The 27799-nt window shown below is 54.4% G+C and overlaps 1 protein-coding gene across 2 annotated transcripts in view; it reads right to left on the bottom strand.

The window, feature by feature from the left end:
- Positions 1 to 27799, bottom strand: part of FIBCD1 (fibrinogen C domain containing 1) — a 953795-nt gene that overhangs the window by 411859 nt on the left and 514137 nt on the right. For both annotated transcript variants that reach the window (XM_086924803.1, XM_086924804.1), the window contains one exon: positions 10211 to 10347. In XM_086924803.1, coding sequence (XP_086780929.1) covers positions 10211 to 10347 — 137 coding nt within the window. The remainder of the gene's footprint in view (positions 1 to 10210; positions 10348 to 27799) is intronic.

Raw genomic sequence — 27799 nt, 5'->3', positions numbered from 1 at the left:
TCTGGGCCTGTCATCCTAAATCCACCTATCCCCTTTCCTTTTTACCTTCTTTCACTATTTCTCTCTCAGTTATAAAGACCTTCATCCTTCCTCCTCTGCTCTCGCCTCTTACCTCCTCTTGATGGTTTTGCACCTCTTAAATTGACTGCTACCTCCCTGATCTCTTCATCTCTCACTCAGGCTTTCACTTTCTCTGGCTATTTCTGCTCACCTTTTCCCTCCTCTCTCCCTCCCCTACCAATCTCTTACAATCTCTTGATGGGTCTGCTCTCTTCCACCCACAGCTCACCACTCTCTGTCTGTCTCTTTCTCTTTTCCCTCTCTCTCTCTCTCTCTCTCTCTCTCTCTCTCTCTCTCTCTCTCTCTCTCTCTCTCTCTCCCTCCCCTACCAATCTCTTACAATCTCTTGATGATTCTGCTCTCTTCCACCCACAGTTTACCACTGTCTCACTCTTTGTCTCCACTCTGTTTATGGCAGAACCAGCTTCTTTTATATCCATGCCTCTTATCCTTGTGTTAACCTTCCTCTCTCATTTCTCCCTCAGTCTCTTATCCTTTTCACTAGTTCTTCCCCATTCCCATCCCCCTCTTCAATTCCATCCTCCTGAAGCATCTCTTCTTTTCTCACTGATTCTGCCCCTCTTATGCCCATTTCTCCCCTCCATTCTCTACCTTTTTTCTCTTCTCTCCCCTGCCTCTAACCTTATATTGCGGATTCTGCCTCTCTGGCATCCATCTCTCTTCTAGCTTTATCCTTTCTGGTTCTGTTCCTCTTTTATCCACCTCTCCCCTCCATGCTCTTTATTTCACCTCCTCTCTCTGCCAGCCTCTTACCCTTCTCACTGATTCTGTCCTTTTACATTCATCTCTCACCTTTCCCACTCCCCTCCCCACTTAAGTTCTGCTGCTGGTTCTACCTCTCTTCCATGTACTCCCCTTCAACTCTCATCTTTCCCTCCAACCTCCTAACCATTTTGCTGGTCTGTCCCCTTTATATCCAGCTCTCCCCTTTTACACCCTGGCCTCTTACCTTGTCTCTGCTTCTCATTCACCCACCTCAGCCTTTCATGGTCCACGCCGCTTCTCTTCTCTGCCGCGGTCCCTCATCTGTCTCACTGACTCCGCCCCTATTACATCCACCCCTCTCCTCCCAGCTGTCCTTATCACCTCTCATCTTTCTCTAGCTGGTTCTACCCCTCTAACACCTACCACCCCCTACCTCCTCCTCTCACGTGCCCCTGGTGGTCCTGCCACTCAAATCCACGCTCACCACTCTCTCTCCTCCCCATTTCAGTTCACCTTTGGTTCTGCGTCTTACATCTACCTATTCCATCCATGCCCTACTTTCCTTCTTCCAGTTTACTTTCAGACCCAACCACAGCACAGAAGCTGCCCTCGGAGCCGCCACGGGTTTGCGCTGTGTGAAACCGCCAATAATATAACGTGGACTCTGCCGGCCACCCACGCTCTAGTGTCACCCTCCGGGAATTTAAGACACATTTTACATCTTTGATACCCTAAAGAGACACCCATGTAATGGCTGATTTGCTCAGTGAGAAACCATCTAGAAATCTCAGCTCAATGCCAGCTTCCCTGCTCGACCAAACTGTGTGATCCTCAGCAAATGCTTTATTCCGCAAGCCTCCATTCTGTCCATAATGACCCATCGGAACTTTTCAAATAGGTGCTTTAAGGATGAGCTCGGTACAGCCACCTGTGTGTTTGATGTCATGGACTATAGCTTTGCTCCATGTTTAATGAGAATCTAGCTCACATATAGGGGGCCCTTGACCCCTGAAGTGCCTCTTAGTTCACTAATACAATATCATCAGATGTTTAAAAACTCTCCTTCTGTTGCGACCCTAGCAGGAGACCCTGCTTTTCATCCGAGCCGCGGGGGGGCTCTCTTCACACCTTAGGGCCCTTGGAGTACCCACCTGATCACTGTTAGCATGCAGATTGAGCAGGCAGATTTCTGCAGTACCGCTGCCCCCTGGGGCTCACTGCCCTTACCGCTGCCCCCTGGGGCTCACTGCCCTTACCGCTGCCCCCTGGGGCTCACTGCCCTTACCGCTGCCCCCTGGGGCTCACTGCACTTACCGCTGCCCCCTGGGACTCACTGCGCTTACTGCTGCCCCCTGGGACTCACAGCGCTTACCACTGCCCTCTGGGGCTCACTGCGCTGCTCTACCGCTGCCCCCTGGGGCTCACTGCGCTTACCGCTGCCCCCTGGGACTCACTGTGCTTACCACTGCCCCCTGGGACTCACTGCGCTTACCGCTGCCCTCTGGGACTCACTGCGCTGCTCTACCGCTGCCCTCTGGAACTCACTGCGCCTACTGCTGCCCCCTGGGGCTCACAGCGCTTACCACTGCCCTCTGGGGCTCACTGCGCTTACCGCTGCCCTCTGGGACTCACTGCGCTGCTCTCCCGCTGCCCTCTGGAACTCACTGCGCTTACTGCTGCCCCCTGGGGCTCACAGCGCTTACCGCTGCCCCCTGGGGCTCACTGCACTTACCGCTGCCCCCTGGGACTCACTGCGCTTACCGCTGCCCCCTGGGACTCACTGCGCTTACCGCTGCCCCCTGGGGCTCACTGTGCTTACCACTGCCCCCTGGGACTCACTGCCCTTACCGCTGCCCCCTGGGGCTCACTGTGCTTACCACTGCCCCCTGGGACTCACTGCGCTTACCACTGCCCCCTGGGGCTCACTGCGCTTACCGCTGCCCCCTGGGACTCACTGTGCTTACCACTGCCCCCTGGGACTCACTGCGCTTACCGCTGCCCCCTGGGGCTCACTGTGCTTACCGCTGCCCCCTGGGACTCACTGTGCTTACCACTGCCCCCTGGGACTCACTGCGCTTACCGCTGCCCCCTGGGGCTCACTGCGCTTACCGCTGCCCCCTGGGACTCACTGCGCTTACCGCTGCCTCCTGGGACTCACTGCGCTTACCGCTGCCCCCTGGGACTCACTGCGCTTACCGCTGCCCCCTGGGACTCACTGCGCTTACAGCTGCCCCCTGGGGCTCACTGTGCTTACCACTGCCCCCTGGGACTCACTGCCCTTACCGCTGCCCCCTGGGGCTCACTGCACTTACCGCTGCCCCCTGGGACTCACTGCGCTTACTGCTGCCCCCTGGGGCTCACTGTGCTTACCACTACCCCCTGGGACTCACTGCCCTTACCGCTGCCCCCTGGGGCTCACTGCCCTTACCGCTGCCCCCTGGGGCTCACTGCACTTACCGCTGCCCCCTGGGACTCACTGCGCTGCTCTACCGCTGCCCTCTGGAACTCACTGCGCTTACTGCTGCCCCCTGGGACTCACAGCGCTTACCACTGCCCTCTGGGGCTCACTGCGCTTACCGCTGCCCTCTGGGACTCACTGCGCTGCTCTATCGCTGCCCTCTGGAACTCACTGCGCTTACTGCTGCCCCCTGGGGCTCACAGCGCTTACCGCTGCCCCCTGGGGCTCACTACACTTACCGCTGCCCCCTGGGACTCACTGCGCTTACCGCTGCCCCCTGGGACTCACTGCGCTTACCGCTGCCCCCTGGGGCTCACTGTGCTTACCACTGCCCCCTGGGACTCACTGCCCTTACCGCTGCCCCCTGGGGCTCACTGCACTTACCGCTGCCCCCTAGGACTCACTGCGCTTACCGCTGCCCCCTGGGGCTCACTGTGCTTACCACTGCCCCCTGGGACTCACTGCCCTTACCGCTGCCCCCTGGGGCTCACTGTGCTTACCACTGCCCCCTGGGACTCACTGCGCTTACCGCTGCCCCCTGGGGCTCACTGCGCTTACCACTGCCCCCTGGGACTCACTGTGCTTACCACTGCCCCTGGGACTCATTGCGCTGCTCTACCGCTGCCCCCTGGGGCTCACTGCGCTTACCGCTGCCCCCTGGGACTCACTGTGCTTACCACTGCCCCCTGGGACTCACTGCGCTTACCGCTGCCCCCTGGGGCTCACTGCGCTTACCGCTGCCCCCTGGGACTCACTGTGCTTACCACTGCCCCCTGGGACTCACTGCGCTTACCGCTGCCCCCTGGGGCTCACTGCGCTTACCGCTGCCCCCTGGGACTCACTGCGCTTACCGCTGCCTCCTGGGACTCACTGCGCTTACCGCTGCCCCCTGGGACTCACTGCGCTTACCGCTGCCCCCTGGGGCTCACTGCACTTACCGCTGCCCCCTGGGACTCACTGCGCTTACCGCTGCCCCCTGGGGCTCACTGTGCTTACCACTGCCCCCTGGGACTCACTGCCCTTACCGCTGCCCCCTTGGGCTCACTGTGCTTACCACTGCCCCCTGGGACTCACTGCGCTTACCGCTGCCCCCTGGGGCTCACTGCGCTTACCACTGCCCCCTGGGACTCACTGTGCTTACCATTGCCCCCTGGGACTCATTGCGCTGCTCTACCGCTGCCCCCTGGGACTCACTGCGCTTACCGCTGCCCCCTGGGGCTCACTGTGCTTACCACTGCCCCCTGGGACTCACTGCCCTTACCGCTGCCCCCTGGGGCTCACTGCACTTACCGCTGCCCCCTGGGACTCACTGCGCTTACTGCTGCCCCCTGGGGCTCACTGTGCTTACCACTACCCCCTGGGACTCACTGCCCTTACCGCTGCCCCCTGGGGCTCACTGCCCTTACCGCTGCCCCCTGGGGCTCACTGCACTTACCGCTGCCCCCTGGGACTCACTGCGCTGCTCTACCGCTGCCCTCTGGAACTCACTGCGCTTACTGCTGCCCCCTGGGACTCACAGCGCTTACCACTGCCCTCTGGGGCTCACTGCGCTTACCGCTGCCCTCTGGGACTCACTGCGCTGCTCTATCGCTGCCCTCTGGAACTCACTGCGCTTACTGCTGCCCCCTGGGGCTCACAGCGCTTACCGCTGCCCCCTGGGGCTCACTACACTTACCGCTGCCCCCTGGGACTCACTGCGCTTACCGCTGCCCCCTGGGACTCACTGCGCTTACCGCTGCCCCCTGGGGCTCACTGTGCTTACCACTGCCCCCTGGGACTCACTGCCCTTACCGCTGCCCCCTGGGGCTCACTGCACTTACCGCTGCCCCCTAGGACTCACTGCGCTTACCGCTGCCCCCTGGGGCTCACTGTGCTTACCACTGCCCCCTGGGACTCACTGCCCTTACCGCTGCCCCCTGGGGCTCACTGTGCTTACCACTGCCCCCTGGGACTCACTGCGCTTACCGCTGCCCCCTGGGGCTCACTGCGCTTACCACTGCCCCCTGGGACTCACTGTGCTTACCACTGCCCCTGGGACTCATTGCGCTGCTCTACCGCTGCCCCCTGGGGCTCACTGCGCTTACCGCTGCCCCCTGGGACTCACTGTGCTTACCACTGCCCCCTGGGACTCACTGCGCTTACCGCTGCCCCCTGGGGCTCACTGCGCTTACCGCTGCCCCCTGGGACTCACTGTGCTTACCACTGCCCCCTGGGACTCACTGCGCTTACCGCTGCCCCCTGGGGCTCACTGCGCTTACCGCTGCCCCCTGGGACTCACTGCGCTTACCGCTGCCTCCTGGGACTCACTGCGCTTACCGCTGCCCCCTGGGACTCACTGCGCTTACCGCTGCCCCCTGGGGCTCACTGCACTTACCGCTGCCCCCTGGGACTCACTGCGCTTACCGCTGCCCCCTGGGGCTCACTGTGCTTACCACTGCCCCCTGGGACTCACTGCCCTTACCGCTGCCCCCTTGGGCTCACTGTGCTTACCACTGCCCCCTGGGACTCACTGCGCTTACCGCTGCCCCCTGGGGCTCACTGCGCTTACCACTGCCCCCTGGGACTCACTGTGCTTACCATTGCCCCCTGGGACTCATTGCGCTGCTCTACCGCTGCCCCCTGGGACTCACTGCGCTTACCGCTGCCCCCTGGGACTCACTGTGCTTACCACTGCCCCCTGGGACTCACTGCGCTTACCGCTGCCCCCTGGGGCTCACTGCGCTTACCGCTGCCCCCTGGGACTCACTGTGCTTACCACTGCCCCCTGGGACTCACTGCGCTTACCGCTGCCCCCTGGGGCTCACTGCACTTACCGCTGCCCCCTGGGACTCACTGCGCTTACCGCTGCCTCCTGGGACTCACTGCGCTTACCGCTGCCCCCTGGGACTCACTGCACTGCTCTACGGCTGCCCTCTGGGGATCACTGCGCTTACCGCTGCCCTCTGAGGCTCACTGCGCTTACCGCTGGCCCCTGAGACTCACTGCGCTGCTCTACCGCTTCCTCTGGGACTCACTGCGCTTACCGCTGCCCCCTGGGGCTTACTGCACTTACCGCTGCCCCCTGGGACTCACAGCGCTGCTCTACCGCTGCCCCCTGGGACTCACTGCGCTTACCGCTGCCCCCTGGGACTCACTGTGCTTACCACTGCCCCCTGGGACTCACTGCGCTTACCGCTGCCCCCTGGGGCTCACTGCGCTTACCGCTGCCCCCTGGGACTCACTGTGCTTACCACTGCCCCCTGGGACTCACTGCGCTTACCGCTGCCCCCTGGGGCTCACTGCACTTACCGCTGCCCCCTGGGACTCACTGCGCTTACCGCTGCCTCCTGGGACTCACTGCGCTTACCGCTGCCCCCTGGGACTCACTGCACTGCTCTACGGCTGCCCTCTGGGGATCACTGCGCTTACCGCTGCCCTCTGAGGCTCACTGCGCTTACCGCTGGCCCCTGAGACTCACTGCGCTGCTCTACCGCTTCCTCTGGGACTCACTGCGCTTACCGCTGCCCCCTGGGGCTTACTGCACTTACCGCTGCCCCCTGGGACTCACAGCGCTGCTCTACCGCTGCCCCCTGGGGCTCACTGCGCTTACCGCTGCCCCCTGGGGCTCACTGCGCTTACCGCTGCCCTCTGGGGCTCACAGTGCTTACCGATGGCCCCTGAGACTCACTGCGCTGCTCTACTGCTTCCTCTGGAACTCACTGCGCTTACCGCTGCCCCCTGGGGCTCACTGCACTTACCGCTGCCCCTGGGACTCACTGCCCTTACCGCTGCCCCTGGGGCTCACTGCGCTTACCGCTGCCCCCTGGTACTCACTGCGCTGCTCTACCGCTGCCTTCTGGGGATCACTGCGCTTACCGCTGCCCTCTGGGGCTCACAGCGCTTACTGCTGGCCCCTGAGACTCACTGCGCTGCTCTACCGCTTCCTCTGGGACTCACTGTGCTTACTGCTGCCCCCTGGGGCTCACTGCACTTACCGCTGCCCCCTGGGACTCACAGCGCTGCTCTACCGCTGCCCTCTGGGGCACACTGCGCTTACCGCTGCCCTCTGAGGCTCACTACACTTACTGCTGCCCCCTGGGGCTCACTGCACTTACCGCTGCCCCCTGGGACTCACAGCGCTGCTCTACCGCTGCCCTCTGGGGCACACTGCGCTTACCGCTGCCCTCTGAGGCTCACTGCACTTACCGCTGCCCCCTGGGACTCACAGCACTGCTCCACCACTGCCCTCTGGGACTCACAGCGCTGCACTACCGCTGCCCTTCTGGGACTCACAGCGCTGCACTACCGCTGCCCTCTGGACTCACAGCGCTGCACTACCTCTACCCTCTGGGACTCATGGCGCTGCTCTACAGCTGCCCTCTGGGACTCACAGCGCTGCTCTACCACTGCCCTCTGGGACTCTAGCGCTGCTCTACCGCTGCCCTCTGGGACTCACAGCTCTGCCCAACCACTGCCCTGTGGGAATCACAGACCTGCACTTCCGCTGCGCTCTGGGACTCACAGCGCTGCACTACCCCTGCCCTCTGGACTCACAGCGCTGCACTACCTCTACCCTCTGGGACTCACAGCGCTGCACTACCGCTGCCCTCTGGGACTCACAGCGCTGCTCTACCACTGCCCTCTGGGACTCACAGCGCTGCTCTACCGCTGCCCTCTGGGACTCACAGCGCTGCACTACCGCTGGCCTTCGGGACTCACAGCTGTGCTCTACTGCTGCCCTCTGGGACTCACAGCGCTGCACTACCTCTGGCCTCTGGGACTCACAGCGGTGCTCTTCCACTGCCCTCTGGTCCTCACAGCGCTGCACTACCGCTGCCCTCTGGGACTCACAGCGCTGCTCTACCACTGCCCTCTGGGACTCACAGCGCTGCTCTACCGCTGCCCTCTGGGACTCACAGCGCTGCACTACCGCTGGCCTCTGGGACTCACAGTTGTGCTCTACTGCTGCCCTCTGGGACTCACAGCACTGCACTACCTCTGGCCTCTGGGACTCACAGCGGTGCTCTTCCACTGCCCTCTGGGACTCACAGCGCTGCACTACCACTGCCCTCTGGGACTCACAGACCTGCACTACCGCTGCGCTCTGGGACTCACAGCGCTGCACTACCACTGCCCTCTGGGACTGACAGCTCTGCCCTACCCCAGCCCCCTGGGACTCCCAGTGCTGCACTACCGCTGCTCTCCAGTACTCATAACGCTGCACTACCGCTGCCCCCTGAGACTCACAACGCTGCTCTACCGCTGCCCTCTGGGACTCACAGCGCTGCTCTACCGCTGCCCTCTGGGACTCACAGAGCTGCACTACCGCTGCCCTCTGGGACTCACAGCGCTGCTCTACCGCTGCCCCCTGGGCCTCACAGCGCTGCACTACCTCTGCCCCCTGGGACTCACTGCGCTGTTCTACCGCTGCCCTTTGGGACTCACAGCGCTGTTCTACCGCTGCCCTTTGGGACTCACAGCGCTGTTCTACCGCTGCCCTCTGGGACTCACAACGCTGTTCTACCGCTGCCCTTTGGGACTCACAGCGCTGCTCTACCGCTGCCCCCTGGGCCTCACAGCGCTGCACTACCTCTGCCCCCTGGGACTCACAGCGCTGCACTACCGCTGCCTCCTGGGACTCACAGCGCTGTTCTACCGCTGCCCCCTGGGACTCACAGCGCTGTTCTACCGCTGCCCCCTGGGACTCACAGCGCTGTTCTACCGCTGCCCTCAGGGACTCACAGCGCTGCACTACCGCTGCCCCCTGAGACTCACAACGCTGCTCTACCACTGCCCTCTGGGACTCACAGCGCTGCTCTACCGCTGCCCTCTGGGACTCACAGAGCTGCACTACCGCTGCCCTCTGGGACTCACAGCGCTGCTCTACCGCTGCCCTCTGGGACTCACAGCGCTGCTCTACCGCTGCCCCCTGGGCCTCACAGCGCTGCACTACCTCTGCCCCCTGGGACTCACAGCGCTGCTCTACCGCTGCCCTCTGGGACTCACAGCGCTGCTCTACCGCTGCCCTTTGGGACTCACAGCGCTGTTCTACCGCTGCCACCTGAGACTCACAGCGCTGCTCTACCGCTGCCCCCTGGGACTCACAGCGCTGCACTACCTCTGCCCCCTGGGACTCACAGCGCTGCTCTACCGCTGCCCCTGGGACTCACAGCGCTGCTCTACCGCTGCCCCCTGGGACTCACAGCGCTCGCTGCTCTACCGCTGCCCCCTGGGACTCACAGCGCTGCTCTACCTCTGCCCCCTGGGACTCACAGCGCTGCTCTACCTCTGCCCTCTGGGACTCACAGCGCTGCTCTACCTCTGCCCCCTCGGACTCACAGCGCTGCTCTACCGCTGCCCGCTGGGACTCGCACCGCTGCTCTACCGCTGCCCCCTGGGACTCACAGCGCTGCTCTACCTCTGCCCCCTGGGACTCACAGCGCTGCACTACCTCTGCCCCCTCGGACTCACAGCGCTGCTCTACCTCTGCCCCCTGGGACTCACAGCGCTGCTCTACCTCTGCCCCCTGGGACTCACAGCGCTGCTCTACCTCTGCCCCCTGGGACTCACAGCGCTGCTCTACCGCTGCCCCCTGGGACTCACACCGCTGCTCTACCGCTGCCCCCTGGGACTCACAGCGCTGCTCTACCTCTGCCCCCTGGGACTCACAGCGCTGCTCTACCTCTGCCCCCTGGGACTCACAGCGCTGCTCTACCGCTGCCCCCTGGGACTCACAGCGCTGCTCTACCTCTGCCCCCTGGGACTCACAGCGCTGCACTACCTCTGCCCCCTCGGACTCACAGCGCTGCTCTACCGCTGCCCTCCCGGCCTTATAACACTGTTTTTTTTTTTAAGGTGTTGCTCTGGCGCGGGCCCCATGGTTATGATCAGGTGCCAATGCTGCCCACACCTAGTGCCGGACCTGGAGCACTTGGGTGTAGACCTTCAACACGCCCCGCCCACCATTGCAGAGAGCCCAGCACTCACCGTCCAGCCGCCTCCGTCGGTGCGCATGTCGCAGAAGACCTGGAAGCCCGCCGGGTCGTGCGTGGGGTAGATGGAGTAGATGCCATCGTCCTGATGCCCGCTGGCATAAATGTCATAGCAGTCCCGGGGGCGAGAGCCTGCAGGGGGAGAAAACAGGGGGAGGGCTTGAGATGAGGTGACCAATCACAGGCGCCATCGTCACGCATCAAGCACGGCGGGGAAACTGTGTCCAGGACTGGAGGGGCACGTCCACGCTGTTATGTCCAGAGCTGGAAGCCACTGTGTGCAAGGGTGGCCAACTGTTCATTCATTCACATAACACTTTCACTCACTCACTCACTTGATCACTCTCTAGCTCACTTCCTCATTGGTTGCTGTTGGACCCAGCCTCGTGGCGTGGTCCGACCCCTCCCGCATGGCGGGTACCGGACTACCGTTACCCCTGTTCCCCGGACAAGAGCCGCACCTTCCGCCCCTCCGGGCCGCCCCCAGCTCTTCCCCGACGGAACTCAAACTCATATCCGCACCCTTCTCGGCTGGCCCGGACCCTTTTCCCAGACCACCGTCCCCGGCCCAGCCGCCATTTTGGACCCTCCACGACCAGGCCTCGTGGCATTGGGTCGACCTCAGCCTCAGGCCCAGCCAAGCCCCGACATCGAGGCACCACCATCCCCCCAGGGGGTAAAGAGACCACTTGGCGAGTCAATGGGAGAAGGAGTTTCGATGGCCCCTCATCCGCCTGGTTTCGATCGCCCCCGGCCTCCCTGGGCGCTGGCTCCACCCCCCAACTGGGTGTCTGGACTCACTCATCCCGGACCCCCGACCTCCAAGTGGGAGGGTCCGGACATCAAAGGGCGCCAGACCTATAACTGGAACGGACTAGTGGAACGCTTCAATCGCACCCTCAAGGGTATGATCATGGGCCTGGAGGTGCCCTTACGACGCCAATGGGACGTGTTGCTGCCCTGCCTCCTATTTGCCTACCGGGAGGTCCCACAGAAGTCCCTGGGATTCAGCCCCTTCGAACTATTGTATGGGCACCCCGTCCGGGGTCCCCTAAGTCTGGTCAAAGAGGGATGGGAGGTGACCCCCCAGAATGCTCCTCCTGATGTGTACCGGTACCTCTTGACCCTCCGGAACCAGACTCGGCGGTTCAGGGAACTTGCCAAAGCCAACCTCGAAGCCAGCCAAGAGGACATGAAACGTTGGTACGGTCAAAACGCCTCGTCCATTGTGTTCGAGCCGGGACAACAGGTCTGGGTCATGTCTCCGGTCGAACCTTGCGCCCTCCAGGACAAATGGACAGGACCCTTCAAGGTGGTGGAGCGCAAGGGCCCCGTCACCTACCTGGTGGACCTGGAGTCCCCCAGGAACCCCCTTCGGGTCCTCCATGCCAACCGACTTAAGCCTCACTTTGTGCGCTCAGAACTTAGCCTTCTGATGGCTACCAACAGTGGGGCTGAAGAGGACTCCGAGCCCCTCCCCGACCTCCTGAAGACCCTAGAAAAAGACGGCTCAGTGGAAGGAGTCATCCTCTCTTCCGCCCTGACCCCAGCACAACGCCAAAGCTGCCAAGACTTGTTACAGCAATTTGCTGATCTATTCTCCCTCACCCCCGGGGTCACTCCCTGGTGCCTCCACGATGTCGACACCGGGGATAGCCCCCCTATCCGGCACAGGGCCTACCGAGTTCCCGATCGGGTACGCGCCTGCATCCAGTCGGAAGTGTCCAAGATGCTGGCTCTAGGAGTGATTGAGCCCTCCGACAGCCCCTGGGCCAGCCCGGTCGTACTGGTCCCCAAGGCCGCCGCCCCTGGCGTCGCCCCCGAACTCAGATTTTGTGTGGACTACCGGGGCTTGAACGCCGTCACCCGAACAGACGCTCACCCTATCCCTCGGGCTGATGAGCTGATCGACCGCCTGGGGGCCGCCCGCTACCTGAGCACCTTTGACCTGACTGCGGGCTACTGGCAGATCGGCCTCACCCCAGGCGCCCAGGAGCGATCCGCCTTCTCCACCCCGGATGGCCACTACCACTTCACGGTGATGCCCTTCGGGATGAAAAACGCCCCCGCCACGTTCCAGAGACTCGTGAACAAGGTACTGGCGGGGCTCGAGGAATTCAGCGCCGCCTACCTGGACGATATTGCCGTGTACAGTCTCCACTGGGCCGAACACCTCCAACACCTCCGGGAGGTCTTGGCCACCCTCTGGCGGGCAGGACTAACAATCAAGGCCAGCAAGTGCCAAATCGCCCAAGGGTCCGTGACCTACCTGGAGCACCAGGTGGGAAGTGGCCAGGTGGCCCTCCTCCAACCAAAGATCGCCGCCATCCGGGCCTGGGAACCTCCGGTCACTCAAACAGAGGTCCGAGCCTTCCTGGTGCTCACCGGATACTACCAGCGCTTCGTGAAAGACTATGGCAGTATTGTGGGCCCCATCACAGAACTCACGTCAAAGAAGCACCCACCAAAGGTACACTGGACCCATGAGTGTCAGGCCGCCTTTGAGACCCTCAAGACAGCAATGTGCACCGCACCCGTGCTCCAAGCCCCCGACTACAGCCGGGAATTCATAGTACAGACCGATGCCTCCGATCACGGCGTCGGAGCCGTTCTCTCCCAGATCAATGCAGAGGGAGTTGACCAGCCAGTAGCCTTCATCAGCCGACGTCTGATGGCCCGAGAACAGCGCTGGAGCACCATAGAGCGAGAGGCCTTCGCCGTGGTGTGGGCCCTCAAGAAGCTCCGACCCTATCTCTTCGGTACCCACTTCCGGGTGCAAACGGACCACCGACCTCTGCAATGGCTGATGCAGATGCGCGGAGAGAATCCGAAGCTGTTGCGTTGGTCCATCCCCCTGCAGGGGATGGACTTCACTGTGGAGCATCGCCCAGGCAACGACCACGCCAACGCAGACGGCCTGTCCCGCTTCTTCCGCCTCGGCGAGGAGAATACCCAAGAAGATGGGTGACTCTCCCTGCCTTCAGCTGGGGGGGACGCATGTTGGACCCGGCCTCGTGGCGTGGTCCGACCCCTCCCGCACGGCGGGTCCCGGACTACCGTTACCCCTGTTCCCCGGACAAGAGCCGCACCTTCTGCCCCTCCGGGCCGCCCCCAGCTCTTCCCCGACGGAACTCAAACTCATATCCGCACCCTTCTCGGCTGGCCCGGACCCTTTTCCCGGACCACCGTCCCAGGCCCAGCCGCCATTTTGGACCCCCGACATCGAGGCACCACCATCCCCCCAGGGGGTAAAGAGACCACTTGGCGAGTCAATGGGAGAAGGAGTTTCGATGGCCCCTCATCTGCCTGGTTTCGATCGCCCCCGGCCTCCCTGGGCGCTGGCTCCACCCCCCTGCTGGGTGTCTGGACTCACTCATCCCGGACCCCCCGACCTCCAAGTGCGAGGGTCCGGACATCAAAGGGCGCCAGACCTATAACTGGGGCAGCTCCAGAGCAGGAAGGGAGTTGTATCCTGGAGTCGAGAGACACCGAGACAAACTCATCCTTGGAGGCCTGCTGGTGCTGCCGCGGCTCCTCTTCGTGAACCATCCTTGAAGGCCTGCTGGCGCTGCCGCGGCTCATCTTCGTGAACTATCCTTGAAGGCCTGCTGGCGCTGCCGCGGCTCATCTTCGTGAACTATCCTTGAAGGCCTGCTGGCGCTGCCGCAGCTCATCTTTGTGAATCATCCTTGAAGGCCTGCTGGCGCTGCCGCGGCTCATCTTCGTGAACTATCCTTGAAGGCCTGCTGGCGCTGCCGCGGCTCATCTTCGTGAACCATCCTTGAAGGCCTGCAGGCGCTGCCGTGGCCCCTACCAGAGAACCCTCCAGCTCGAGGATTGAGAGCTGTCCGCCCGATACCCCTGTACCAGACCGGTACCAAGACTGTCCTGCTACCCCCTTCCCACAGAGACTAGAATTGAAGGGATCCCAGTATCCTGTTCCTTCTGTATCGTTACGATAACCTGCCTAAGAATACTGATAAAAGGGTTGAGAACCTATCTTTGTGTGGCGTCCATTTGTGGGGGGGTTGCTCGTCCGTACGATCTGAGGAGAGGGCCCTCGCCAGGAGGTCTCTCCCCCTTGCTCGGCCGACCCTCAGGTTTCCCATCTAACAGTTGCTCACTCACTAACTCATTTGCTTACTAACTTACTCATCAATTTGATCTTTCAGTCGCTCTCCTACATACTAAAGTGATTGCTCACTCACTAACTTACACAATCCCTCAGTCGATTACTCACAAAGTCACAGCATCACTTGCTCCCTCTCTCACTGTGATCATTCACTCTGTTGTGCACTCACGCAATCGCTCACACATGCACTCATTTAATCACTCACTTACTCATGCAATTGCTCAATCACTTGCTCACTCACATCAACACTCATTCTCTTACTCACTCGAGTGTAATTCTGGAGGCCTTACTGGGGTCACACAAATGTATCTCTTGCTCACTCACTCACTCACTCGACTGTAGTTCTGGAGGCCTTACTGGGGTCACACAAATGTATCTCTTGCTCACTCACTCACTCACTCAAGTGTAGTTCTGGAGGCCTTACTGGGGTCACACAAATGTATCTCTTGGTCACTCACTCACTCGAGTGTAGTTCTGGAGGCCTTACTGGGGTCACACAAATGTATCTCTTGCTCACTCACTCACTCACTCGAGTGTAGTTCAGGAGGCCTTACTGGGGGGTCACACAAACGTAAATTATATTGGTGGCAATTATCACCACATGCACAGTTCAGCATCACAGGTGGGGGCAGAAGATGGCAGTAAAGCCCCTGCTGAGACACGGGGTGTGCCAGAGAGGTGTTCCTTTGTCTGCCTTAGGGGGCCCGAATAAATATTTGGGGAGGAAGTAGGAGTCTTCCCAAATAGGAGAAGGGGAGATGAACATATTATCAGAGCTATTCACAAAGGTATCTTACACATGAGTACCTTTATCCTTACACTTTTGAGTAACTTTACTACCTTTGCTTGTCCACAAAATGTAAGTGTGAAGTTACTAAAAAAAGGCGACTTACATGTCTACACTCTCTAAAAAAGGAGGTGGAGTCCAGTTTATGAGAGTAGTAGGTCGAGCACCACATATGGCCCAACCCTGGTGGTGCAACACTCTCCCATAGAAAATAATAGTGCTAGGAATTTAAAATAAAACCCCATAGGAAATAAGGTTAAAATAAATTCAATTATTTAAAATGCCAAACATGTAGCCAAAGACAGATTTAAATATCTATGGATGTTCATTACTAAAGACCCCAAACTTTATTACACTGCCAACTTGCTGCCACCGATGCTTCCGTTATCGCTCCTGGGTAGAGCAGCACTCTTCAAGATGATGTCGTTGCCTCGCTTCTTGTACGTCCTTCACAACTCAGCCGACACTGTCCGCAGCGGTTGAAAGTGCACAGAGAACGCTGCTTTGGGGGAAAATGCATATACCAGCTTCAGAATGATACTGGATATGCTATGGATAGGTGGGTCTTGCCCAGGAGCAATCACACAAGGGCACTATATTCCAGACGCATGAAATTTGGTCTGACAGTCCACACAAACCACTTGGTGTAGGTGAGGCATACACTTCAGAGGAGTATGGGATGCGTTAAGACTATAACAGTGGCCACTCCACTGTGGGATAGAGAACGACTGGGCTCCCTTTAGAGAATGAAGGGCTTCGATAAATGGGATACTATTGGAATATCTCTAGTGGGGGACCTTTGGAAAAAGGAAGAGGTGTTGCCCTTCGCAACATTAAAACACAACTTTGAACTGGCGGAAAATGAAAGATTCTGATACCTACAGGTACGGCATGCCTTGAAGACAGTGATCCCAGCGGAGTGACCCCTCCGGAGGTCTCACCTCTTGTAGATAGGCTCCTGGATGGGCATAGGACATGAAAAGCAATTTCCCTGACTTACTCAAACATCAACCACTCGCCAGATCCCCTTCCACAACTCTGTGGAAGGGGGAGAGGGACTTGTCGGGGATAGAGGAGGAGTGGCAGGAGGCCCTGTTGTCACCAAAGGAGGTAGCAATATCCTCTAAGTTGAAGTCAGTGCAGCTAAAAATATTGCACAGAATATATGGGTTGGGGCCCGCTCTAGTCAAGATGGAATATAGAGAAGACCCTAATTGCAGAAGACAATGTGGCCAGGAGGGTACGTTCCTACATATTATATGGGAGTGCCCCTACGTCGGCAGGTACTGGAGTGCTGTCGTCCGTTGTCATATGGATACTTCGTTACATATATTGCGTTAAGTTAGCATGAGTGCATTACATGTTTAAACAGCATTTTTTCCTTCGGCTTCAGTTTTGCACACGACACATACTTGTTGTTGTCGCCTTCACCCTAGAAGCGGTGAGGTGGTTTATTTGAGAATAATATGTTATTTCTATGCTATCAGCTTTGCCTGGTACACTTGGTACAACTGTCTGCACACTGAGAGCTGCACACTCTAAAATTAACCTAACACAAGGTTGCTGGGAGGCTTGATCCTCGCACCACATTAGACATAACACAAATAATGTTGATGCCAACATTTTGGGCTCTACGCGGGTTTAAGATAGAGTTACACGGAATGAACGTAGACACTTGGTGCTGCGCATGAAGAGAGCTGGTAGCTGTTGATGTGAACTGCTCCTACTGACATTGAGAGGTATGGGGCCGCCCTGCTAAAGCCCAAATGAGACCTTCTTAGATATAATATAATATGCTAGATAGGGTGCGCGAAATATAGGTGATATAGATTTCTATAGAAATTGCATTATAACATGCTAGCACCTTTTGCTTACTATGGATTAGTGACTATGCTGCTGACTCTGATTTTTATAATCTGCATTTTGGTATTATACAAGATACTGCGTTTGAGAACTTTGCATTGAATAATAAATATTTCAAACTTGCACTTGTGTTCTTTGACTCTCAGTTTTGGTTTGAAATGATTATATAACGAAAGAGTGTTCATGTGTTCCACGACTCCTGAGGTATTCTAAAGATCATGTTCTGGTTTGTCTAAGACATGGATCATTCCATAATGATCCATGAGACACTGTAGCTAGCTAGGTAAGGAGATTTCTGACACTGAGATGAGTTTTTGGATCATCCTAACTCACTGAGGTTCTAGATCTCTATGCACAGTTCTGTGGGAGAACGGAAACCCTGCTACATGGCGCCCAACGGATTGGTTGGCCGTATTTCATGACACTCGAGTAGTATATCATTCAAACCTTAACACCTTCATTCCCGTTTCCGGTAAACGGTGGTGTCGGAAAAACCTACCTATTTTTGAAATAGGTCTTTTCAAGCTTGAATTTTTCTATAAACGGTTTCTTTGACTTACTACCCAGTTGTGCTACAAACTGTTCTTTGTCTCTTTACACTTCCTGTGCTAACATGGCCGTGGAAATTGCGCAGCATAGCCGAGTCGCGGTTCGCGACCACTTGCGGGCATATAATGTACCTGCGGAAGGCTTGGCTGTGGTTCTAGTGGTGAGTGCGGAACATGCGTACCCGTACGAATTGTTTTATTCCTGGGTGACATTTCCGGAAATGGACGCTAATTCGGGTGTCTATCATTCATACACTGCCTCGGCTGTACCGGCGGCTTATGCTCCGTACAGGGCACTGGAAGTACCTATCGATGCTTGGCAGCACGGAGTTTGGTTTGGTGGCGTCCTACCCCATTCTTTAACGGCTCCGAGGTTAGGTCCTTTATCCATTCCGGGCACAAATTGGCCCGCTTTGGGTGGATTTACTCCTCATCCTAATCGCACAACTTGTAGTGTAGCTGACCTGCGGCGTCTTCATGAGGTCGCGGTTGGAGTGATTAGAGCGCTTGTTCATTACATTGGTCGTAATATTCAAGGCGCAGCCCCCGCAGGTGCGCAGCTTCGGGCAGAACAGGCTGGTTTGAAAATCAGTCCTGTCTTGGTGAATTCCGTTATGGGCAGAAAGCCAGACAATAAGGATGATTTTCCTTACTGGCTTGCCGAGAAATTCGACCAGCTGGAGGCTGTGTTTCCTAATACGACTCCGAGTGAAAAACACCGGATTCTTACGCTTAGTTTACCGAAAGATTTAGCCCCGGAACTTGCTGACTGTGAGACATGGGGTAAGACTTTTGCAGCGGTTTACTCGAGGTGCTTTGGCACACCGTCAGTGTCGAACCTGTCTGCGATCCTCAAACGTGTTCAGGATGATCACGGACCTGAGTCGGCGGTTGAGTTGGGTATGCGCCTGAACGGTTCATTTGAGACAGTTTGCGGTATTATCCTTGCCAATGTAAAAGGGGATGCAGTGAACTTTCAGGTGGCCAATGGTCTGGCGTTAATTCCCGATGCCGAGAAACCCCGTCAGCTGGCAAGAATTATTGTGGCGGCTTATAAAACGGTTGGCCGCAATTCTAAGGGTGCAAAGGTTTTTCTTGAAAAAGAAAAGAAGCAGCCCCAGGGACAGTCTTCGGAAACAGGTGGACAGCCCAAGTCCAAAAAACAAAATTGGCCTAAAAAGCAGAATCAGGGTAAGCAACAACAACAACAGACACAGGTTTCGAGTCCGGCGCCTTCACAACCTGCGCAGTCAGAGCGAGTTTATGAATTGCGCGATCGCGCTACGATTAAATCGCCTGACAGATATCAGGCATCTGACCAACGCTCTCCTCGTTCCTTTCAGGACTCATCGGCTCCTTCAACCGGTGGTGGAGGGGGCGGCAGGGGCAGGGGTGGTCAGCAAGGACGTGGCCAGCCCCGCACGCGAAGTGAAGGGGATCAGCGGGACGACTCTACGCCAAAGAGACCGCAGTTTGCCAAGAAGAAAGTCGCAGCCTTGACGGCGCATCGATATGCCCCAGATAGTGAGAACGCGGCTTCGGAATCTGACGTGGGCTCTGACCTTGCTGGACAGCGCGGCAGAGATTACCATAGTGAGAGAGGCCCTCCGTCCACTGTTGAAGGTGACAGCGACTGACACTTATGTTGTAATCGAAACAGCTGATACACATGTTGCTCCCCCTGAAAGACTTTTTGAAATTGTCCTGTTAATTGAAGGTGACATGCAGCGAACTGTAAAAGGGGTATTTTGGGAGAATCTTTCGGATACGTATGACATTTTGCTTTCGGAGGCTGACTGGCCCCCACCTTTTGTTCTCGCAGCTCCGCGAGGGGAGGAGGTAATCCTCCCCAGTTTCGCGCACACTGTGCCGAGAGTGGAAGCGCTGCATTTTGCAGAGGAGTGGGCTCTGGCGCTTGCGCCGGCTGTGTACCGAAATCAGTGTGGCTGGGATAAATTGTCCCCTAGCCATGAGATTCCGTTGCGGTCACAGCCGCAGCCACAACCCCAGTATCCCATACGGCGTGAAGCTAAAGCTTCGGTCGCGGCAATCCTTGAACAATTGGAATATCAAGGTGTAATTGAAACGTGTGTGTCACCAATGAATAATCCCCTTTTTACTGTTAACAAGCCGGACGGCTCATATCGTCTGGTTTTGGATTACCGGCATTTGAACTCGCATTGCCGTAACTGTGCAGTACAGAATACTCACGGCTCTGCCCTAGTGAATAGTCTTGAGCGTAAACGGTTCAAAACCACGCTTGACATTTCCAATGGTTTTTATGCACATAGATTAGATGGTCTAAGTTCCCAATGGACCAGTTTTACATGCGGCGGCGTACAAAAAATGTTTAAACGACTCCCAATGGGATATAAAAATAGTCCTGGAGTGTTTTCCGCCCGCATAGTCTCTCTTTTGGAGAGTTTCGATCCAGTTGCATGTTCGTATGTGGATGACATTTATCTCACAGACGACGAACTTTGGGTGCATCTGTGTCGTGTAAACAGCATAATTTGTAACTTTGCAGACATGGGTTACAAGTTTAACTTTGCAAAATCACACATTGCGGAGTACACAGTGTTGTTTCTAGGTTATGAACTTAACCATGAAGGAAAGGGATTGGCTCCTCACTTCCTGGAGAAGTGCGCGCAGTTGCGCTCTCCGACAACGCTGAAAAAATTACAGTCTTTACTGGGTTTTTTAAATTTCGGAAGGACATACGTTCCGGAATATGCCCAGCGTATCAAGCCTTTATATGCTTTGGTACAACCATCTTTTTCCAAATCATGCTGGCTGCCTGAGCATTCAGCCATTCTGCAGGCTTTGCAGGCTGATTTGCTCACTTCTGACTACTTACAGACCCGTGATAACCAGACCAACCTGGTGATAAGAATTATCCCTGGGACGGTGGGTTTCACGTACCTGACTTTTATTGAGGGGGATACTGTACCTATTGCTTACAAGTCACACTTGTACACTTCGGCTGAACTGCGTTTTTCCACTGTGGAGAAAGTTTTAACGGCTGTGCAGATGGCAATTCTTAAAGAACGTGCCCTGTCGCAGGGAAAGCGCATGATTGTTGTTACCCCGTGTCCTGCCTTGGAGGCGGTCACGAAAGCCAGTGTACCGAATTCTAAAGCTTTGCACCCTCGGTGGATTCAGTGGGCTACATCCTTGACATCTCAGGATGTCACGTTTATTTTTGACGCCGCTTTACGGTCGCAGGAGTATTTACAGTATGAATTTGTTCATCCTGCTCCTTTAGCAATGCGGCAGTTGGAGGATTTCCATTGCATCATTTACACTGATGGTTCGGCGCAGGTTGCGCATGGCTCTAAACATGCCTACGTTTCCGCTTGCGCCATTGTGGTCGGTGCCATGGTGAACAATGAGTTCAAGTCCAGTGTCGTGCACACGCAGACGCTTGGGGACTGCACCGCACAATTAGCTGAGCTGCGTGCTCTGATGCTTGCATTGGAGTACGCTGATCCTTGTGTGACGACTTTAATCGTAAGTGATTCTTACTACTGTGTCCAGTCTTACAATGAGAACTTGTTCTTTTGGATTCAGAATGATTTTCATGATTCCAAGGGTAGCACAATAAAACATAAAATGATCTGGGTCCGAGTGGCAGAACTTAAAGAGAAACTGCTGCTCGTGTTTGTGATTCATACTCTCGGCCACCAGCGCGTGGGGGTCCACGCTGTTGGCAACTCGCTTGCTGATGAAGCAGCGAAATCAGCGGTATCCAAATACTTAGTTGCAGCAGTCACGAGGTCCAAAAGCAAAATAGATGACGACATCTTGGCGGCGGTTGCTGCCACGGCGAAGGGAGGTAAATATCCTGCGGGGTTCCCTTCGAAGTACACATACCACTTAAGTCCCGATAAGGTTCCTTATGTGAAAATTCCTGAAGTTGGAGAGCGTTTAGTTCCCAACTCGGATCGCAGAGCGTCTCTGATTACAGCGGCTCATGAAGGTGTGGCGTCTGCGCATGCGGGCGTCTCAGCCACTGTATCTCAGCTACAACAGAGGTTCTGGTGGCGGGGACTGTACAAACAGACGCGCGATTATGTCCTTATGTGTGACATTTGTCAGCAGATCAAGCCTTCTACTGCTGCGCGTCCGCCTCAGACACAGTTGTACATCTCTAATAAACCACTTGGATGTGTTTATTTGGATCACTGCGGTCCTTTTTCTTCTGATACTGCGTATAAATACATCTTAGTAGCAGTTGACTCATGCACACGCTTTGTATGGGTATGGCCGCATCGAAGCGCTGATTCGCGAACTGTCATTAAGGATTTGCGTGTCTTTGTGGGAATCTTTGCTTGTGGTGCTTTCCATTCGGACCAGGGTCCGGCTTTCGCCTCTAAGGCGTATAAGGATGCTATGGTTTCGTTGGGAGTACAGGTGAAGTTTTCAAGTCCCTACAGGCCTGAGGGCAATTCTGTAGTAGAAAGAATGAACCGCGACTTAAAGCAATCTTTGACAGCCCGTGTTATAGGCACTGGTAGAAACTGGCTGACCCACCTCTATGGCGTGCAGCGTGCGCTTAATAATCTCCCTAGAAGGTCTCTGGGTGGGCGGACCCCATACGAAATGCTCTTTGGTATCAAGATGTACGTCCCTGACCTTGATGGTGCAGACTGCCAGGCCCAGGCCGCGGCCTTTGACGTAGATGAACATTGCAATGTTTTACAGAATCTACAAAAGACCAGAGACAGTCTTGCAAAGGAACACTTGCCCTCCACGTCGGATGATGCGTTGCAGATCCTGGTAGTTGGCTGGCTACCCCAAGTTGGAGAACTGGTTCGAGAGAAGATCGATAACAAGAAAGAGTTTGGTCCCTCATATCGAGCGCCGGTTCGAGTCCTTGGAGTGAAGGGCACAAGAACAGTCATTTTACCACCACTTCCAGGTCGTAAAGAAAACAGATTTATTTCTATTGACAATGTCAAGACACACAGGGTGGCCGATTCTTCATAGCATGACACCGGCTGTATCCTGTCCTTCCATGGTGAGGCACTCTGTGCTGGCTATTACATCTGGTGCAGATCAGGAGGTGTCCCTCGAGATGCCTGCCATATCCAGTCCTTTATTAAATACTATTCCTGTTACTAACATTGATGAGGTGACCTATGCAGATCCTGCTGATTTATCTATGTCCGATTTACATGCTCGTTTGGCTAATCAGTCGAGATTCTCTTTTGACTCTGATTCGGAACTTTCAAAGAAACCATCGACTCTTGCAAAATATGCCACGTTGTTTAAAAAACATTTTTTAGTTCCACCTTGGACATACATTTGGCTGATACTATTTTCATTTTATCTTTTTATGTCAATTGGTTTTGTGTTTTACTTTTTCCGCCTGATTGATGGCCATTATGTGAAAGAAAGAACAGGAATTCGGTACCTTAATGGAACATTGGCCCCTCTTTCCTCCTCACATTCAGCACACAGACTAAAGAGAGACTTACATTCAGTAGAGATTACTGCTTGGCCTGTCCTTGATGGGATTGTGTGGGATGCGGTTAGGTTTCAGATACATGGCCCCACAGAGGTTATTAATGTTCCTAATGTGCTTAGAGTAAACATGGGAGATGTGATTAAGCAAAATATTCATTCTGATGATTGGGATCTTCAGGCCGTGGAAGCATTGTTCTCTGATTTGAAATATTATGCGGCCTTTGATGATGAGGATTTATATTTAGATTCTGTCAATTATGGTGATTTGTTTTGTTACCAACATTATGGAAATCATTTCTTGCACAAGACAAGTTCCAGGCGAGTTCCTGTGAATTACACTCAGTGGGAACATTGCCCTACTCCTTTACAGGGGAGCTCAAGTACGTTTCTGGGAAAATACTCTTACTTTACAGATTTTAATCATTCAAATCCTGAGTCGTTTTATTTTAAAGTGAACCAGAAATTCATGCCCAAAGTTAGGCTAACTGACACAAAATTGTTGTATTCAAAGTCCTTTCTAGAAAGGTTATCTGTGGATGGCTATGAGTTATGGAAGGATGCTATTGACCTTAAATCGGTTTGGGGTACCAAAGATTGGCAGGTACAAGGCACTGAGGCTTTGCATCGTGCATGTCTCATCCCGAATCACATGTTGTTTTTAAATTCGACTGTTTCCCAAACAACATGTTTTGGATTGGCTACATCTAAAAAATTAACTACCCCTACTATCCCTGATTTGGAAGAATATTCAGGTTGGAGTAATTTCACTACATTATCCATAAGTGAGATACAAGCACTTATGCAGAATTCCTCCTTTAATATTTCCAGTTTTGATCCAAATGGGTGGCTTTTATGGCAGAGAAGCTCTGATTCTTGCCAACGTCGTTTTTTGGGTTTGTCTGAAGGTTTTACACACATCAGGCCAGATCCCAGGTTTGACTCAGATCACACGGTTACAACTTATTCCGTAGGCAAATTGTGTCAGAACTGGTTACAACATTCCACTTTAGCTGCAGTTAAACTGCATCTGTCCCAGTTGAATGAGAATATAGAGCTAAATGATTTTATAAAAGGCCCGGCAATGGGTAGGTCTAAACGCTTTATTTATGCTGTTTACAATGAAATTTGGAAATTTTCACAAGTCGAAGCAGCTAAACGCCTAAGGGCTATTGATCAAGCCAATTTGGAAAAAGTGCTTGCAGTGGTCGATAACAGTATTAACACGCTTTCTTCCAGAATTTACACATTGGATAATATTGTTTCTTCTGTTGTTGATATTGTACATGATGAAGTGTCCACGTTATACCATGGTCAAAATCAATTGCGTTCTGTAATGCAGTTTGCCTGGACTCTACAGACAATTAAGGCTGGTCGAGTTCCCTGGACCTCATTGAACGTTTCATCCCTTTTTGCCCCTTTTAATCTTACTGAAAAACAGCGCATGCTTTCAATGCGTGATGCATCATTTTCTATGTTACATATTGAGAAGCTAGAATCCTTGCCTTTTTCTGTTGCTGAAACCACTACTGCCACGTGGCTTATTCATGGTTTAATTACATTACCATTTCCTTTATATAAATTTACTAACTGTATGCGGTATATTGCTATAGGACGATATGAACCACTAGGCAATGCATTCCTACATGAGGCATGGTCATTACCATACACATACAGATGTCTGAAGGATGGGAAAGAAGTGAATCTTAATGGTGAGGAATGCACACAGTCACCTGACCATTCATTAATATGCAGACACATTCAGTTACACGGTTCTTGTAATCAGGACCGCCCAAATTTAGCATGTGTTTTAAAAGGCACGCCAGTTCCAGCAGTGGTTCCCACATTTACATTATTAGCTAATGGTAGTTATTTGCTTTTAAACAACGAATTATGTTGTGGTTTATTAATTGGTGTGGCTTATGTGGTAACTGTATCAGAGCGTGTGGTGTGCTGCAAGAATGTTCTATACCCACCCACGCATGGGTCTTTAGATGTCTCCATCTGGCCACGGATTCCAACCTTGGAAGCAAAATTCAATGGTTTAAGCAGAATAAGGGCCCTTTTGTCTCAAAAACAAGTGACCCTGAGTTCGGCCCGGGAAACTTATGTCCTTCACATAGCCAACACCCGCACAGAGGTGCAGGCGCTTTTAAATACTGATTTGCCGTTTCATTTCTGCGAGCTGGTACACCAGATTTTTAATGCTTCTTCAACGACTGGGCTGGCACATTTTTTCAAGTTAGTGAGCAGTGGCCTCGTGACTACGTTTGAAAAAGTTTTTGGTATCATTCCCACGTTTTTCCACACTATTTTTTCGAGTTTGTTTGGTGGACTACCTGTGTTGCTGGCTGTAGCCGCAGGCATTCTGTTGGTGTTTTTCTTCATAAAACATGGATACCCATCCTGCGCAAGACGCCGTTCAACGCCTCCTGACACTGTGCCGTAATCGGATGCTCAATTACTATGGAACATTGCCGCTTGCAGCATTAAGCACGGCCTATAGATTGTCATTTCGGTTCACCGACTTCACGTGTGTCCAACCTGTGTTTCACTGCCTGAGCTGCGAGTTCGATTGGGCCATTGATTTGTGCCTATGCTTGAGGACTGCTCCTGACGTCGATTTTGATCAACTAATGCGTCCCGTGGTGGCTCATGAGCTGATCTGTTCTGGCGAAAGAGTTATGGCCTTGGCAGCGATAAATGGAGTTCTGGGCCAATGGGAGATCTCTGCAGCGGCGGATGCCTTTCTGACACACAGCGATCTGGTGAACCCACCGAGTTGTCCTCTGACGTTACAGGAGGATCCGATGCTGGAGGAGCACGTATGTTCTTTCCCATTGCTGAATTGGATTGCTGAACTATTTTCGGATGATGGCAGTGATTTCATACTGGAGGCTGTTGCAACTTTCTTTGCATATACTTTCCAATCATGACATGCCTGAAGGAGTGCTTTGTTGTGAAATATGACTTTCCCCTCGCTGAATTGGAGGGATGGACTGTGTTCAGCTGATGGAGAGTTCAATCACGTGATGTCGCTGAGGATAACGTCAACATGGCACATGACTTTGGATATCGGATAAGTGCCTTAATTTTTTTTTCTCTTACAGACATTTGGATTGATGCGGCCTGGTCCTACATTTCATAATTTTGAGACCTGGCGAATAACTTTTGGTTCGAGCCCCCAGCACTAACACACATGGTTCAGAGAACCTTGATAAAAAGTTGGGTGAGCTGCGCGAAAGTAAACATAGGTGCGCGGCCACCATGGTAGAAGATGAAGCAAACAAAACGCCTCACTGCTTAAAAAAAAGTAGCCACACAGAAGGAAAAGAAAGGTGTGTGTCTTCCATTATTAAAAATAAATTGGTTGCCATGCTGACATGTTTAAAAAAAACATACAGAGATACCATGTACACGGCTGTGGAGCGGGGAGGGAAGAGAGAGTGTTTAAAAGATAATGATCGGTGCCTGGCTAAGGCAGCAAAATACGTGGACTCTGCTTTGCTGTTGAGTCTGTTGTGCCTGCAAGAGCAACTAGGAAAAAGTTACTAAGAAAATAGTGCTCAGCAACTGTAAATAAAACATACAGAGTAACAACACTTGTAACAGGGGCAGTCCTTATGGGAGGTTACAACAGGAGAAAAGGAGGGACTATGGAAGGACTACTAAGCCTATTGAGCAATCAAACACCACCATTTACAAAGGACAGTAACAGGAGGCAATTAAAAAGATGGGCGGAAAGTGGGCAGAGCTTAATGCCCTAATCATTCTGAATATAACATGTCTCGAAAAGACAGCGCAAGCGCTGCTTAGGCGAGACCTTAAAAAAATCACTGTACACAAGACACCTCGATTTCCTTTAGCAATACTTGTTTTATCCCACTCTCTCCCTTCTGGGTTCCTCATGGTCGGATTCACGGTATTTTTAGCGCTTGGACGCCTCCGGGAAGCAATTCGCGCTCTACAAATTCACATCCTATCCTATCCTATCCTATCTTGGTGTCCCTGGAGACTGGGGGTAATACTATTTGGTATAATCCAAGGATTATTTACGATAGGGGCCCCTGAGAGCCTAGATCTCTTGGCAGAGCGCCCTCTGTAGTTGTGTATGCGCCTGTAGCTGTCAGTTTTGTGCCTATGCAGAGGTGGCTACAAGTGTGGGCAAGGGGTGCGTTATAGGACAATCTCTGTGGCATCTGACACCTTTAGGCAGCGATAATGAGGCGGGAATAGCCCTTGGTGCTCCTTCAACCACCTCCTTGCCCCCTTGAGATGGACATGCCTTTGCTACGGTGGTGAACCAGACCCTGCCAGAGCCAGAGGTCTTCCTGAACTAAGTTCAGTTTAATCCGGATATTATTACAAGTGAGCAGGTGGCACCCAGTGCCACGTCCATTCAATGAAGCAGAGGCAGGGCCTAGAGACAGTGCCTAGAGCATGCAGCAGGAATCCCGAAGGATTGACTGGAGATTAGAGTGGCCAACTTCCCATTATCACTTCACAGGACACTTTGCACAGGTAAGTATGAGTTGCACATGGAGAGTCACTTTGCACACACAGTCGCACTTTGCATGGGATGAGACCCTTTACATGCACAGAGGCACTTTGCATTCAATGAGGCACTTTGCGCAAGCACAAACATTTTGCAAACGAAGAGACCCTTTGAACAAGAAGGGACACTTTGTACACACACAAGCCCTTTGCATGCAATGAGACACTTCCCATGCAATGAGACACTTTGCTCACACACACATTGTGCATACCATGAGACACTTTGCAGACAGA

Source organism: Lissotriton vulgaris, chromosome 5 (assembly GCF_964263255.1).
Source record: "Lissotriton vulgaris chromosome 5, aLisVul1.2, whole genome shotgun sequence".
Taxonomy (NCBI): domain Eukaryota; kingdom Metazoa; phylum Chordata; class Amphibia; order Caudata; family Salamandridae; genus Lissotriton; species Lissotriton vulgaris.
The sequence above is the reverse complement of the archived record's forward strand: the minus strand, read 5'-3'. Positions and strand labels throughout refer to the sequence as shown.